General features: G+C 57.6%; 1 protein-coding gene across 10 annotated transcripts in view; it reads right to left on the reverse strand.

The window, feature by feature from the left end:
* Positions 1-17,039, reverse strand: part of BIN1 (bridging integrator 1) — a 63,677-nt gene that overhangs the window by 26,861 nt on the left and 19,777 nt on the right. For all 10 annotated transcript variants that reach the window (XM_032412508.1, XM_032412518.1, XM_032412498.1 and 7 more), the window contains exon 2: positions 1,408-1,488. In XM_032412508.1, the coding sequence (XP_032268399.1) occupies positions 1,408-1,488 (81 nt within the window). The remainder of the gene's footprint in view (positions 1-1,407; positions 1,489-17,039) is intronic.

Below are 17,039 nucleotides of genomic sequence, written 5' to 3' on the forward strand. Positions count from 1 at the left end.
CCCCCCCAACTCTCTCCCAGCATGCCCCCTACTCTCCCCCAACATGGCCCATGGGCCTCTCCTAGCATGCCCCTGTCCCTCTCCCAGCATGCTCCCCAGCTCCCAGCTCCTGGCCAGTGGACTGTCAAAGTTCTCCAAAGAAAGCCCCCTCCCCTGGGTTTAATTCCAGCTGCAGAGGTATTGGTGGGCACCTTCAGTGCTTTCAGAGGGCTCAGGCATAAACGAGGAGTAGGGAGAGGCCTGGTCCTTCCCAGCCCCAAGTCTGGGCCTATTTGGCCCCTTTCCTAGCACAGCTTAGACCATGACCCCACCCCCCCATGCCCATTCCCATTCCTTGTGGCCCCTGCTGGCCTCCATCCCCACCTGTTCTCACTGGGGGCTGGCCTGCAGAAGCCACAGGGCCATGGCCCAGCTCTCCCTCACTTCCTGCCACCGGGCCCTTCCCAGAGAGGGGAGAACCACCAGGGTTATCTCATTCCCCCCCTTCTATATCTTCAGATACACCCACAGAAATGGCTAATTCTAGGGGCACCTGGGTGGCCCAGTAGGTTAAGCGTCTGACTCTTGATCTCAGCTCAGGTCTTGATCTCAGGGTCATGGAAAAAAAAAAAGTGGCTAATTTTAGACTTAGCAGATTTATGTGAGGGAAAAGGTTTCAGGGACATCCCAGTTAAAGTATTCAGGGTCCTTCAGTCAGGAAGTCCTCCCTTGTATCTAACCACTGCCCCCAGGCTGCCAACCTGATTAAGCCCCTTCTGTCACTGGTCTCTGAACTATCTAAAGGAATTTGGTAAGGGTGCCATTGCAATCTTTGGAACCAAACAAGTATGGATCTAAATCCACTCCCAAAGCAGGATGGCCTTGGACAAATTACCCAACTTCTCTGAGCCTCAACTTCTTCATCTATAAAAGGGGAACGATGATACTGGATACCTTACAGGGCTATTGGGAGGCATCCATAGGCCATGCTCAGCAGGTGCTCAAATCAGATCCTGTCTGCTCTGCTCCCACAGTAAACTCTGCAAACGCCACTCTCCTCACAAGAAGCTTCTTTAGCTCTCACTTGCTTTGACATTCAAGGTTTTCCAGAGTCTGGCCAAAATCTATTGCCTGCTCCCCCCCAACCCCTACCACCCCCCCAACCTGCCCCAGGCCTTCATATGCCTTATCAAAGACCTAAAGTATACCCCCCAGCCCTCCCTCCATGGCTCTTTGGTCCATGCCCCTTGGTCCATGCCCAGAGCCAGTGCTCCCTCTTCCAGGAAGTCTTCCGTGACTTTGCCAGCCCACACTGGCCCCTTCTCCCAGCTCTCTAACTCCACAAACTCAGCTCTTGACATTTTTTACCTGGCAGCCTCCCTTCCACTTTGCACAAGCTCCCTAAGGCCAAAGGCCACCCACACTCACCAGCTGCTTGTTGAAATTCTGGACACACTGTTCAAACTGCTCATCTTTTGTCTCATCTGCCTTTCCCAGTTTCTGGAGGACCTGCCAAGGCGGCGAGAGAAGGGAAGCGTTACCATGAGAAAGAGGGTGGCCAAACCAAGAGTGCCCAATCACCAGTACCACAGATGGCTTCCCACCCCAGCCAGCGTCCTGGGGGCCCACAGCCAGCATCATGCAGCCCAGGGCACTGGGACCATCAGAAGATTTCATGGCTGCTGTGATCCCCAAAAGCAACCCTGAGTCCACCAAGCCTTGAGACCTCCTCATCCTCTATCGGCCAAGCGGAGGAGCTTAGGTCAGGCTTGCTGGAGTGACTGAAACCAGGAGGAGGGGGATACCCTCAAAGAAAGCTTGAGGGGTCAGGCACCCCTCCTTGCTGATCTCACACTGCACCCCTGGGGGCTCCACCCCAACCCTGGTGGCTAAAAAGTGAGTTGAGCACAAGAGGGCCCAGGTAAGGGCAGCCCCACCACCCCACATGACTCCATTTCCTGGGCCCAAGACTCAGGAATACCAGAGGGAGGAGCAGAGCAGCCCTGAGCAGGAGGTAACTACCCCAGGACACAGAGGGCAGCGAGGGGCGGCCAGGGGTCAGGCTCTTCGTGTCAGTGGGAGCCAGCTCGCAATCTGACTAGATTTTCAGATATGACCTGCTCCCTTCTCTACAGCCCAGAGGGCCAAGCTGGGCCCACTCCTGGCCACACTCACACTCACACTCACACACACACTCACACACACACACTCACACACATGGGTTTACAGCTACCCACTCTACCCCCAACTAGACATCTCAGAGGCGGACTCTCCCCCTGATGAGTCACAACTGTGCTTTCTCAGCTGTGTGGGGAGAGTGGGAGGGGAGGGCAGAGGTGGGAAGAGGGCTGGGTAGCAGCAGAGAGACCCAGGGCCAGAAGAGGGGGAAAGACTTAGAAAAAGGAGCTGGATCAGGAGCCTGAGAGGAAGTATGATGGGAGGGTGGAGGCGAGGAAGGGCAAGGGCAACAGGGGAGGGGAGGACAGGCAAAGAGAAAGAGGAGAGATAGGGTGCAGAAAGGGGAAGCTGGGGCGCCTGGGTGGTTCAGTCGTTAAGCGTCTGCCTTCGGCTCAGGTCATGATCCCGGGGTCCTGGGATTGAGCCCCGCACTGGGCTCCCTGTTCACTGGGGAGTCTGCTTCTCTCTCTCCCTCTGCCCCTCCCCCATGCTCGTGCTCTCTCTCTCTCTCTCTCTCTCAAATAAATAAATAAAATTTAAAAAAAAACAAACAAACAAAAACGAATGAGAAGAAAGGTGGCAGTGGGTGGGGGTGACAGGCGGAGGGAAAATCGGCAGCCTGAACCGAGGGACGCCCTGTCCCAGAACAGAGAGCCCGGACCCTTCCCAGCTCTGACTGGCCCTAGGATGGCCTAGGCCGCCGGCTGCACCATCTCCAGCAGGCTCGGGGGCCACGGCCAGACCTTCTCTCGGCGTGTTCATTTAGCCACCTCACCAAGTGCCGGCTCTGTGCACAGCCATGGGCCCCTCTGCTGGGGTAGCAGACATCAATCTGACATGGATCCAGACAGAGGGAAGCACACAGCACTGCAGGAGCCTGGGGTGGAGAGCCCATGCAGCCTGGGCAATCAGGGAAGACTTCCTAGGGGAAGTGGCAGCTCAACAGCAGGGAGAGCATGCAGCAAAGGCGCGGAGACCAGAGAGATGTGAGGTACATTACCAGGGAATTTCAAACAGCCCAAGGTGACCACAAGTCACAGAGGATGGTGAGGGAGGATACACGCAGCAGGAGGAGCAGGGGGTAGGCCTGGGAGAGGAGCCCACCAACAACTTTGCGCTGTAATGGTCACAGCACAGTTTATTGGGCAAGTGCAGCTGTAGGCCAAGGGCTGACACTGAGGTGAGAGGCACAAAGCAAAACAAAGCCACCAAGAGCAAGAAAATCAGCACTTCCTGCCAGCCACGGGCTCCCCCCCACCTCCCCCTTGGCAACCATACACAGCTGGTCCCGTGGAAATGGGGTGGAGCTGTGGAGGCGCCTGGCCCACTCTGCATGGAGCTTGAGTGGGTGACTCACCCCACTATCAGACGCCAGCCCCTTGGCCCCACCACCTCCAAAGACAGAAATGGAACACCAGGTGGAAAAGAACTTCCAGAAGTCAACAGAGGCCGCTGGAGTGGGCAAGAGGCTCCCAGGAAGCAGGATCAAGGCCTGGTCGGCCCTCAAGACAGGAGGACTGGGAAGTGGCCCCGTCCAACCCCTTCCTCTCTTCTCCCTGAGGAGATGTACGCAGTCAGCAAAAGGTCCCTAATCCCAGTCCTGCCACCAGAGTGCCCGAGGGCTCCAAGCCCCCAGATCTGCACCCAGACACGCACACCTGGGCCCAGTTCCCCAACCGTGCTCCACCAGGGAGATCGTCAGGCCGGCCACAGCGAGCCAGGCCCGGCAGTGAGAAGACACTGAGAAAGGGGACTTTCTCTCTGAGCCTCAAGGGCATTGTCTGGAAAATACAGGGAACACTGGCACCCACCTGAAGGGCAGCTTCACGGGGGAGTCATCTGAACCAAGGTTTGAAGGATGGATAGTTTATAAGGCACATCCTATCCATCCTTCAAAACCTGGCTCAGATGACACCCCCGTGAAGCTGCCCTGCCCTCTCTCCCCCACACACCCCAGAGCAGTTAGGGCCGGGGACCTACTCCCCTCACTACTCCGTAACGTGCCCATGCATCTGCCTCTGGCTCTGCACCAGCCACATGAAAAGTGTGAGGTCACAGACGGCGTCCAGCCTTTTCCATATCCCCGGCTCCTGAAGAGGGCTGGGGACAGGCCCGACACACCGCTTGCTCTTGGTGGCTGCTGGCTAATCTAAGCCGTGAGCTGTGAGGACAGAGTCAAGACCTTGAACAAAGCATCCCATCTCTCAGACGAAGTATCCTCTTCTGCAAAATGGAAAGGTTGTGTACAGAAGGCACCCAGCCTGACTCATGGCCAGAAAGCTCACCGTGAAAGGTCACCCTTGAAACTAGGGCTAGAGCTAGCACTCACATTAACCTGAGGTCTGGTCTTGGGTGACGTGGGCCTGACAAGGCAGTGTGCAGGGGGGTGGCCAGCACAGGAAGGTGGGCCAGGCTCCCGGCTCCGCATGACCTCAGGCTAACTGCTTAACCTCTCCACACCTCAAACGGTGACCACCGTGGGGCCAAGGCTTGAGAAAATGCGCGGTGAGTGCGTGCTGGCCTTGGCCTTGTTAATCCTCACTGTACCCACCCCCATTTTAGAGATGACAGAAGGAGGGCACACAGCCTGGGTCCCCAACCTCAAGGCGCTGCTGGAATGGCTACTGGGGGAAACACAAGCTGGGCGTGCCTGCCTCGAAGAGGCACCAGGACAAAATTCGGTCCAGTAAAATCCCACAACCTCCCGCTACCAGCTTCCTTTTGTCCACCCTCTGTAACTGGAACCCCTGCCTGATCAGCTGCTGGCTGACCATGACCAATCCCCTCCCCACCACCTGAAAGCTATTCAGCCATGCTGCCATCTGCCCCATCCCCAGGAGAGGCCCCAAGGTTGCGCTCTTCAGCCCCCACCAGTGCCTTCACCTCGGACACACACGCATGCACTCAGCCCTCTACTCAGCAAGAGGGAAGCTGTGGCCATGGACATGGCCCTCAGCGGCACAGTGCTCCACCCATTCAATACACGGTTAGTGGGGTCTCCTTGTGCCAAGCTCACACACAGACCACTGAGAGCAGCAGGGGGACTCTGGGTGTCCAGAGGGGCTGGCTTCCCGGGGGGGCTCAGAGAATGCGGGACAGCCAAGGTGGGTTCAAAGGATGAGCAGGAGTCAGGTGGGCAGGAGGGCCTGGTGGCCGAGAGGCAGGATTCCCACTGTCTATCCAGGGTTATGTAGGGGGAGGGCCCCAGACACTCTGGTGTCACACACACTTACACACTTGTCACACATGTCTCCCTTTGTAATAAACACAGGGAGCCTCTCTGACGATGGGACAGAGGACAGGTGCACAGGCCCTGCCACACCTTGGTGTTAGCCCAGGGGCAGGGAGTGGGGACGGTTCAGCAGCCCAGCGGCCAGCAGTCCAGAAAGCCTCATCGGGGCCATGGCTTCTCAACACGTCCTCAGCCCAGCCAGATAGCAGTGGCGCCAACCTGCCTCAGAAGGGACAGTCTGGGGCAGGGCAGAGCCGGGCAGCTGGTGGCAGAAACAAAGCCGCCTCTGACAGCATCCACACTTCAGCCTCACTGAACCTGGGCCGTGACCCGGGGCCAGCAGCCCCTCCCAGAGCAGGGTAGGAGGCTCCCCAGGGCTCGGGCGGAGCTTCGGAGGAGGGAGGTGCCCCTTCCCCAGCCTCTCTGCTGTGACCTTACTCACAGCCCAGAGCATCCCACTCCCACAGCCCGTATGGGGAGTCCTGCCAAACCCTCACCTCTCCTCCTCCCAGCCAGCAAATGACCCCTGGGACAAGGCGCCTGTGTCTCTGCACAGTCACACTTGCATGACCACCGACCCTAGAGGAACAGGAAGGTCCCTGGGGGCCAGGCTTGTTTGAACTAGGAGCAGTTGATCACTTACTATTCAAGGAGCACTGAACAAAGCACTTTACAGTCACCAAGCGCTCCCTCTTACAGGTGAGCGTCTTCACCTCCATGTGACAGATGGCAGGTGAGCACAGATAAATCAGGACACATAGCCTAAGGTCTTACACTCAGGAGTAAGCTCTGAGCTTCTCTGCCGCTCCCAGCCCCCAAAACTGGAGGAGGGGCACCCAGTAGGCCTCATCGGGCACAAGGCACTCCAGCCCAGCTGATACAGTGTGGATAAGCATGTCTGCGGGCACTCACCCACTGGGCTGACAGCGGGTGGCCCTGCCTGGAGCCCTGAACTCAGGGCAATCCCCTCCCGGGGGCTCTAACCCCTCCTTCCTCCAGGGAGGGACCGGGTTCTCCGGCATTGAGGGGACACACACTCACATCTGAATGGCATGGCACAGGGCAGGAGTAAGTGCTTTCTAGAACCCAAGGCTGGGGAAAAGAGCCAAGTCCAGAGGCCCAGGAGGGAAGCCCAAGGGAGGCAGGGCCCATGTTCCCAGTCAGCCCTGGTCCCCAGGCTCTGGGCCAGACAGGAAAGCTGGGGGCTCCCCCAGCAGCTACAGCACCCTTGTCACGGCTGCAGCACAGGCATCTCACACAGCCAGCCAAGATGGGGACCCACTCACACCTCACCCCGAGCGTCCCCAGAACCCCAACCCCTCCACACACACACACATACACACACTCACACACACACAAGCGGTGGGGAGGGGCCTCGTCCAGCTCCCCTCCAAAGACCCACCGCCCAGCTGCTGAGACCCCAACAGACCTTTACCTTTCTCATCATCTCCTCCCGGCACCTGCCCGGTCGCTGCCTCCGACAGGGTTGGTGGCGAAGTGAGCTGTACCCGGGGGGCTGGGTGTTGCCACCTCACTGCTTCCTCCCAGGAGAGCTTGCGGTCCGGGGGACCACAGCAACAGGATGCACGTCCTCGCACCTCACACACACCTCCCAGACAGGCAGGACAGGCAGACCGACAGACAGATGGGCAGGCAGGTGTAAGGCCAGGTTTTCCCACAGATTGCTCAGCACACACAGCTGGGCTCTCTTCTGAGGGAGACTCCCCAAGAGGCGAAAGGCCAGAGCTGCCCCCTCCCCCAGGCAGACATGCCAGTCTGGCATATTCTGCCCCCTCTGCCCACGGGCCTCTGGGTTTCTGGCTCCCTCCCTGTCACCCTGGGGCTTTCTCTCTGTGTTCAGCTCTGGCTGCCTCCTTCTCCTCCATCTCTGCCACACAGAGCAGGGGTGGGCCATGTTAGGGAGCTCTGTGGGCACTGCAGAGCCAGGCCCCTGTTCCCCCTGTTCCTATGCTGCAGGGCCCCTCGACCCACGGGATGGGCCCTGACACTAGTGGCCTGAGCCTGTTCCCACGCTCCTCTCAGACCCTCTGGCAACCCAGGAGCTGGGAAGGACCCCCCAGCAGCACCCACAAGAGAGCACAGGAGAGAAGGGAGGTAGGCCCCCAAGCCCACCACTCTCTGACACATTGCATCTGCCCCTAAAATCAGCCATTTCTCCAAGGGGCCCTGCTTGTCTTCAGGGGGAGGTGTGTTCACTGCTACTGGGTAGCCTTGCTCCTGAGTATCTCATTTAATCTTGAGGCCATGTCCTGAGCTACATATTCTTAGCCCCACTTTAGAGATAAGAAAGGTAAGGCTGAGACATTAAGTAATTCAGCCACATGGCTAAGAAGGAGCAAAGCCAGGACACTGTGGCTTTGCGGTGGCCGTGAACATGTGGCTCAGATCTCATCTGCTGTGGCAAATGAGCTAGACCATCACTGTGTCCCAGCTGAGGCCACACCGCCCGTGGGCTGCTCTGGCCAGTGACTGAGTGGGGGTGGGGGGGGTGGCAGAGGCAATGGGCTCCAACAGGTAAGTCTGGCCTGAGGATACCCCACCAGCCTTGCTGAACCCTGCTGTGCTGCAGGCTGAGGCTCTTCCCCAGGACCCTCCTCCCCTGGCCCCTTCTTCTACAGTGGGCCCCTGGCACTCTCACTTAACGAGAAAGAAGAGGGAGGCAAGAGTGCAGAGGTAGCCTGTTGCCTGGCCAAGGCTAGACCCAGGGCTCCTGACTCCTGGGTCCTTTCTACCGGGTGCCCCTCCAGGGCTGTGGCTCTTGCCCCTGGGCACAAGGAAGTGGCTGCATCTTCTCATCTAGCATGCAGCCCCAGCAAAGTCTGCCCCTCCTCCCAGAGAGCCCAGTGAACGAACTCACAGAGCAGTCAGGCAGCTCTGCTTTCAGAGCAGGCAGCCGTGCTTCCCCCAAAGGCTGGGGGTCTCCCAGGCACCGGTCTGTCACGGTGAGCGGCCCCAGAGCTGCTGCTGTGCTTTTGGGTTGTGCCAAGGGGAGAGGGGGAGAATGAGGGGCCTGACCTCTCCGGGAAAGAGTGTGGCCCCACTCCAGCCCCGCTGCAGCCGGCAGTAGGGAGAAACCACTGAGGCTCCTGCCTAGGAGCAGAGCCCAGGGTCCCAGAAAGCGAGTCCAGAAGACACAGCAGAGTGGCCCTGGCCAATAAAACTCCTTAGCCCTCCTGCAGTGCCAGGCTGGCCACACATCAGGCTTTCCCTTACAACTTACAAGACTTTTGAAGAAAGATAAATGTTGAAACATGAGCCTTGGGCAAGAGCCAGGAACAGCATTCCATCCCCAGGAGGCAAGAATGCTCCCCAGCACCGAGGCCCCCCACGCGGCAACCGTCTGCAGACTCCCAGGCTCCCATGAGCAGGCCACAGGAGCACCCAATACCCTCGTGTTCACGTGCTGATGCTCGCCCACGTGTCTATGCACACACACTCACACACACTTCCTCGTGGGCCTCCTGCCCACGGCCCTTCAGTCGCCCCCAGGCATGGTAGGAAGGCGGCAGGAACCACAAGGAGGCTGCAGAGCCAGGCGAGAAGCAGAGCAGAGACCAGGAGATGCTGTGCAAGGAGAAGCCAGAATGAGGAAGGGGAAATGGAGAGAAAACCAGAGAAAGGGAAACCAACAGTAGCTCAGAGCTCAAGCAAGCTGGGCTCCAGGCCAGGCAAGGACCTAGCAGACCCAGGCAGGTGGGTCTCAGGGAGGAGAGAGAGCCTCCAGACTCCAGCTCCCTCTCCCCACCCTAAACACACACACACACTCATGCACACACGCACGCACACACACACACACACATGCACGCACGCACACACACACACTTCTGCCCCCAAAAAACAAGCCTTGCCAAGGGGCCCTGGTCCCTTCTCTTGGTCTTGCTGTATCCCCATCCTAAGACCTCCATTTCCCCAGGCTGGCTGCAAGGTGGTGGCAAGAGAGGCTGGCTCTGAGGACTGGCATCTGACATCCTGCCTTCCTCCCAGGGGAAAAGTGTTGCTAGCTCACCTCCCACTCTGGAGCGGTCCCCTCACCGTCAGATCGCAGCCCAGCTGGGCTCCCCCTCCTCCTGAGCTCCATGAAGATCACACTGCAAGGCATGACCCCGAGGAGCCGGGTCCGAGGACGTACCTTGAGGGGGCCCACCACCTCTGACACCCCCTTCCGGCTGGGCTCACATCAGCAGGACTTCCTGAGGTGAGCACTGTTGTCTCATTTTACAGATGAAGGAACTGAGGGTCAGGGAGGTCACTCGGCTGATGAGTGGCAGAGCCAGGCCCCCAAACCTGATGGACTCCAAAGCCCAAATTCAACTTGTAATTCTCAAGTGGGGAGTACACAGACACCCAGCCATCACAGGCGGTATGTTTAGAGTTTACTACAAAAGATTCATTTTGCTGCGACTCCATCTTGCTGCATTCCAAAGATTTAGCTGCTAAAGAAAGCACTTTTGAAGGGGTGCCTGGGTGGCTCAGTCGGTTAAGCATCTGACCCTTGATTTCGGTTAGATCCTGATCTCAGGGTTGTGGGATTGAGCTCTGCGCTGGGCGTGGAGCCTGCTTAGGATTCTCCCTCTCCCTTTCCCTCTGTCCCCAACTCTCTCTCTCCCTCTCTAAAAACAAAAAAGCACTTTCGCGACATAGCCAACACAGATAGATTGTGTAGCAGAATGCAAAGTTTGCAAAGATTTTTGCCATGAAATACAAAACTAGAAAAACATTTCCACATTCCTACTGGCCAACTGAGGTGGGGCTGGGCACACACCCCGCCCCTCCCCCAACCCAGGAAGCTCCTCACCTCACCCCCACTTGGTGATCTGTTTTTTTAACAAGTCCTCGTGTTCTGGAAGTCACTGTTCCCTGACACCAGTCCACAAAGACTCATCATCTTTTTCTGTGGGCCCCCAGTAAGAACGGCTGACTGGCTGAGGAAGCCAACTGGCCTTGCTTGGGAGACGGTCACTCTAAAATTACCTCCTTCCTCTTTTAGCGATTTTCCCTTTCCTTTACGAAACACTGGTGAGAGTGAAGAGCAATGTTTGATTTTCTTTTTTACATCCTTAACTGGATTTATAAAAACTTGGCCACCACAGATATCAGCCCCACCACAATGCCTTGAAATGTGACTCATTGGTCAAAAGCCAGAGTGCAGACAGCTCTATGGCCCTCGTCAGTTGTCAGTCCGTCAGTCCCAGGGCTGGAAGCCTAACCTCCGAGACAGGTGGGGGGGCCGGGGGCTGCTCTTCCTCCATACCCACCTCTCCAGGTGGAAGGGAAGGCTCCCTCCCCAGGGGACTGTGGATGAAAGCCCCCCCTTCCCCTCTCCCCTCCCCTCCCAGGGGGCCTGAAATTCCAGCCTGTTCAGCAGATAAGCCTGTGGCCAGTGGCCAGGCTAGGGCCACCCAGAGCCCAGGGGAAGCTAGGGTGGGCTGGGGTGGGGAGGCCGGAACAGCCCCGAACAGAGCACAGGGGAGCAGAGGCAGCAGGGCCAACGTCAGGATGGGGAAGGGGTTAGGGAGAGCCAGAAGGGCCCAGCTGAGCTGGGGTGGGTGAGCTGGAAGCCACAAAACAGCAGCAGTCACTCATCCAAAGGCATCCTAAAGGCTTACAGGTGTTCTCCAAATCCGTGAGAAGAGATGAGGAGACTGAGGCCCAAAGCCCGTGATCTCAGGGCCAAGTCAGCAGAAAGGAGGTTTAGGCTAAAAGAAGCACTGGAGGCCCGAGGGAGTGCTGGAGGGGCCCAGGCTGGGGAAAGGCGCCCCTCCCCTCAGGGACCACCCACCAAGCTGAGCCCCTCCCTAGTCGACAGCAGAACCAGTCTTCCACGTGAGTAGGAGGTCTTCTGGAAGGGCCAGAACCACCCAGACGGAGGCAGGCCTCCCCCTTCCACAATCAGAAACCACCCAACTGTCCAGACCTCCCCAAAGAGCCCTCCACTCCTCCCATCCACACTCCAGGGGGAGAAAGGAACTTTTTACCAACTTTCCAGGAGGGCCAAAGCTGCTCCCTCCTCAGGAGCTCCCACTTGATTTTGCCCCTCACATGCTGTCCATGGTAAGGAGTCCCTACCCCTGGACTCCGGGATGTGGCCCCCTGGGCTGGGAGAGCTCTCATGGGGGCTCATCTTGGACACCCTCCCCCAGCCTGCCTGGCTCTGTTCTTCAGGGAGCGAAGCAAGATCCCTGAGCCAACAGTCTGAAGAAGAGGCATGACTGGTGGTAATACAAGTCTCTAAACAAAAATATGGCAGTGCACAGAAAGAGTGAGGCAAGGGAGGTGCTGTTCTTAGGAAGTAGCTCAGGGAAGTGACAGCTGAGACCTGATGAAGGAGAGAGAGCTTACCAAACAGAAGACAAGCAAGTGCAAAGACCCTGAGGTCGGAAGAGCAAGGTCAGCACAAAGGGAAAGTAAGAGGGTGGGTGAAGGAGGAAGAAGTCCTAAAACACCAGGTGCTGAGCACTTCACCTGATTCATCTATCTATCTCCCCAAATCCTCAAAAAGGAGTACTAGTATTATCCCCACTTTGCAGATGAAGAAACTGAGGCACTGCTTTAAAATCTCCCCAGGGTTACACAGCCAGCCAGCTGGGTGGCTGGCATCCAAACCCCACGCCTGGTTCCAAAGGCCATGTGCTCTCACCACTGCACAAACTGCCCTAACAGCAAGGGCCAGACCACAGGGCCTTCGCTGGACGCCCCTGGAAAACTCTGGCTCTGAATCTCTGCAGGGAATAGGAAGCCCTGGGGAGCTCTGACCTGACCCTCAGTGTTAGAACACCCAGGCTACCCTGTGGGGACAGACTCAAGAGCAGGGTGAAGCAGGGAGCCCATTTAAAAGGTGTCTGCAATGGCCCAGGTAGAGCTAAAGGTGGTTTGGCAAAGGCAGGAAATGGTGAGAAGTGGCTGAATTTGGGGTGACAGAGAGAAGCAAAGGAGACTCCAGGATTTGAGCAACAAGAGGGAAGGAGCAGTCATCACCCAAGACAGGGACAGCTGAGGGTTGTGGTGAGTCTGAGGTGCCCAGAGATGTCGGGGAGGGAGGTGGGGACACAACAGCCAGGACCCCAGGGCGGCCAGGGCAGACCCCACTATCAGGCTCCTGAACCCCCCATTCCCTGCCCACTTCCCCCCTCAGCCACTCCTGCTCTGGGACGTCCAGCTCAGGGTGTCTGGTCGCAAAAGCTGCTAAGGGAAGAGGAGAGAGGGCGGAGCATCTCCCTCTCAGGACCTCTTCTGCTATGAGAGGCCCCACAACAGAAGATTCAGGGAGCAGGCCCAGGCTGGGCAACCTGGGCAGGGAGTACCCCTTTCTGAGCCCTGAGCTTCATCAGTAAAATGGAGCCAAGACCTCTCCCTCAAGGGGAGGATTAAGGATGAAGAATGGTTGAGTAGGTAAGAGGGCCCAGCACAAAGTGGTGGCTGATTTCCTTTCTATTCCTTTACTCTTATCTTGACCTGGGATGCCTTATACCGAAGCCAGAAAGTTCAGGCAGCCTCTCCCACCTAGTCCCCACCCTGCCCCACCCTCCCACCCCCAGCCCACACACGCCTTCCCTGGTGCCTGCCACCAAGCGCACCTGCTCCCTGTGACTCACTCAGGCTTACGCACTCCTGGTGGACGGCAAACACCAATCCACCTCCCCTCAGCAGCCTCCTCTACCCCAAGGCTCTGCAGGGACCCTACACGCCACCCCCTTACCCTGGCCCCCTTTGGTAGTAAGAGGGTAAAATGGTAGATCCCGTGGAAACCAAACAGCAGCTATGACCAGCAGCAGCCACCATTAGTAGCCCTGATGCACCTGGACATTCCTGGCATGGACCTGGGATACAGCCCACTCTACGAACAGGCCCAGAGAAGGCTCGCAGCCAGGGCATCTGAGTGACACAGGGCCTCCTGTCATGCTGCGTGGGGCCTGCAGAGGGCAGGAACGACCCCACCCTTGGCCCAACACCCCACACCACCTGTTCAGAGATGTCAGCACAACCACCCCCAGGGCCACCACCCACCCCATCTGTCCCCTCCATGCATGTGTGGGTGCTATTCTCAGCCCCAGGCTCCAGGACTTAGGCCATCGACAGAGGGGTGGACTCTGCCCCTCCAGTGCACCGCCTCCCACAGAACCCTCATCGGCTGCTTCCTTAGCTCAGTGGGGGAACAGCCTGTGTGGAAGAGCAACAAAGCATGGGCCCAGCCCACAGCTCAGCAGGGTACAAAGCCAGGGCCAGGGGAAGAGAGGGTCAAGTACCCACCTGCATTGGGACCAAGAAAGTTCAGCCCTGGGTGCCCACAAGCTCCACAAGGAGACCCTTCTTCCTTAATGATGCCAGCCCATGCTGGCCTTTCAAATGACCTCTTCCAGGCAGGCTTCCCTGACTCCACCCCATCCACAGGGGCTCACTTGCCCCTCCAGATGCCCTAAGCCCTTTGCATATGTCTGTTTCTATCAGAGAAGTTCGACCTAAATATGCAAACAGGTCATTCATTTATTTCACCAGTTGGAATCCTCCATGTCCACATCTGTGAAATTGGAACTATTAAACAGTACTTAAAGGAGATAAGATATGTGGTATTTTTTTCCAAACACATTATTGCTACTATTTCGGTTATTGTTACTTTTGTTATTCAAAGGAGCAACGCCCACAATCACCTTTAAATAGCTCCCACCCAGTCCAGCCCACCAAAGTGCAGACAACCCACACATGGCCCAGCAGCCAGTGGGGAGGGGGGCCTCACCCCGGTCCCTGTGCTCACTCCCAGGCCGTCATCTGCCCCAAAGCCGTGCTCAAGACGTCCCTGCCTCAGCCCTGGACTGTCCACAAGTCCCCAGTACCTGTGAGGGCACCACAGGGACCCCCAACTTCACAGATGGGGAATCAACAGGTGAGGACTGGATAGTTCAGTGCTCCCCAGCAGACGAAGACTAGTTCCACTGCATTTCACTAGTGGAGGCAGGGAGAGATTTGAGAAGGGACCGGAGGGGAAGGGGTGTTTGACCACCTGGTAATCCAGTAATCCGGTGGAGAGTGAAGGCTGGGGTCAGGAAAGCAAGTGGGACCATCCACAGACTGGGGGACGTCACATGGCTGCCCCTGCCCCTGGGAGATGGAATGAATATTCAGGGGCCAGGACAGGCTTTTGCAGGCTTCCTTCTGCTGATCCTGCATCCTGTTTTTCTGCGCTTCTGGGGGGAGGTTAAAGCAATGGGTGGGCAAGGGGCAGACTGAGGGGGAAGGCACCACCCCCCCCCAAGCCCCGGCAGACACAGGAGGTCGGTGCACAGGAACAGAGGGCTGGAGGCCTCGCTGGCGCCGGGGACAGCTCAGGGGGATGACGTGGGGCCCACAGAGACCTGGGCATGTCATCACTTCTCAGGTCTCAGAGTCTTACCTCTATAACCAAAGGAGGGAAGTGAGGACCAGGTGACCGTGAAAGACCTGTCCAACTTGGCTTCCCGGGGCTCATGCAGACCATCAGCCTTGGAACCCCTGTCTCACCAACTAAGGAGGGACCCCAGGGATCTCGCCTGCATCCCTCCACTCAACACATCCAAGCTCCCACGAAGGTTCCAGAAGGGCTGAGGCAGTGAGGACAGGGAGGGATGGCAAAGACCCCCCAAAATCATAGCAAACACCAGAATACCCTCTATGCCTGCTGGAGAGGGTTTCATGCCCACCTGTCCCTTCCTCCCCTGGGGCCCTCCTTACCAGGAGAAACACAATTCAACACAAAGGGAAAGTTGAACAGCCAGACAGAGTTACCAATCCTTTTTAAAAAAAAACAAATTTAAAAATCATGGGAAGGGGCCAGAAGAGGCACACAGGAAAGACCACAGTGGGGCAAGGCCTGGGGATGGACACCCAATCCCAGATTCTGAAGGTTGGCCCCTGGCCACCCTGTGCTACAGCTCTGGACACTTCTGGATCGTCTATAAGCTGGGAGGGATTCTGTTGCCTACAGGGAGAGGAAATCAGAGTGGGAGAGCTGAAAGGGTGGGAAGGAAAGAGGGGGGGCATGTTGTCACCCAGCGCCCCACCCCCGCCCCCGTGAGGTCCTCTCCAAGCAATGCCTCCTTCCTTCCTCCTTGAAGGCCTCAGGCCCACCATCTAGATTTCATGCTGGGCCTGGACTCCTGCACCACCAGTGGGCCAAGGTTGGCCTAGACTTGGCCAAGATGGCCCAACAAGACACACACAAAGTGCCAAGGCACAGTCGAACACCCCACACCCTCCTAAGGCACCCCAGCCACCCCCACCCCAGAGTAGAGCTGGCTCCGTGAGCTGGCACCCCAACTTTCTGTCCTTGGTGTGAAATCGAGACACCATTCTCCCATTTAATCCTCACAAAGAGGAAACTGAAGCTCAGAGGGGATAAGTAACTTGCCCAAGGTCAAGGGCTTGAGAGGAACAGAGCTGGGATTTGAACCCGAGCCTTCGACCTTGCCACACCGCATAAGGTGCTTTGTAAAACCTTTACCACTGCTTCTGCGCTGGAGCCTCACTCCAACTCGCTTAGCATTAAGTGTCTACTGTGTGCAGGTGCCAGGGTCACAGACTCACCGTGGGACCAGCCTCCACCCTCAAAGACTCTGGGTCTAGCGGGGAGGATGGTTACCCCATTCTACGGAGGAGCAAACCAAAGCAGGAAGGGTTAAGTAGCTGGCCCAAGTCCCAGATAAAAGAGGAGAACAGGAGCTGGAATCCCGGGTCTCAGGATGTGCTGAGAGCGCCTGACTCCTAGAGGCTTCTCTCTCTACCGCATTGCTCAGGAGCAGCACCGCGCTGGCTGCAGAATGTGGTGGCGGCCTCCCCAGCTCTCCTGGAGTGCACAACGGGCAGGGTGACCTGTGAGTGCAGTGGCACAAAGCAGGAATGCAGGCACCAGGTTCTGCCCTGCTGCTGACCATGGGTTTCCCACGGTGCTGACTCAGCTCTCCCTCAAGGTAGTTTCTGCAGCGCCCTGGGCCAGCAGTGCCAGGATCAGACATGAGGATGCGGCCCCCACCGGTCCACCAGATCCAAGGCAGGGCCTCCCCCAATGTCCTCAGGAAGGGCCCGGGGCCGCCTTGGTCGTGGCCTCCTCCAGACTCACAGACAGTCAGCTTGGGGAAGGTGGTGACATTCTAGCTCAGCCAAGCCCACTGCCAGGACAGACTGCTAGACTGTCCTTGTGGGGGTGGGGAGGGGATGCAAATTAATAACCCCCGGGCTTAGTTTATATTTCAGAAAAACAACAGTATTTGGATCCTGTCCTAGGTTCAGCAAATGCATCCAATTAATTGTGGATTTTGTTTCTCGTTTCAGATCAGGACTCAGCTCACACCCCCAGCCATTAGCTCATCCTTAAGTGTCCCCTGCCCCAGGATCCCCCAACTCTTCCTTCGTGGGAGGTGGGAGCTATGGCGCCTGTGCTCAGCTCCTCCTCTACCTTTGGGCTTCCCGAGGAGTGCAGATCAGGCCAGCTCTGTCCAAATCTGACCCTCTAGGGTCCCTTGATTCCTGGGGGCAGCCAGGTTCCCACCTCCCTCATGGAGCTGGTTGGTGGATGCCAAGCTATGAGGAAACCCCTGACTCAGGGAAGGGCCAGCTCTGCAGCTTCACCTTCTCCTCTGATGTGCCAGCCTCCTGGGGCAAC

This window comes from Phoca vitulina, unplaced genomic scaffold, assembly GCF_004348235.1.
Source record: "Phoca vitulina isolate PV1807 unplaced genomic scaffold, GSC_HSeal_1.0 scaffold1, whole genome shotgun sequence".
In the NCBI taxonomy this organism is placed as follows: domain Eukaryota; kingdom Metazoa; phylum Chordata; class Mammalia; order Carnivora; family Phocidae; genus Phoca; species Phoca vitulina.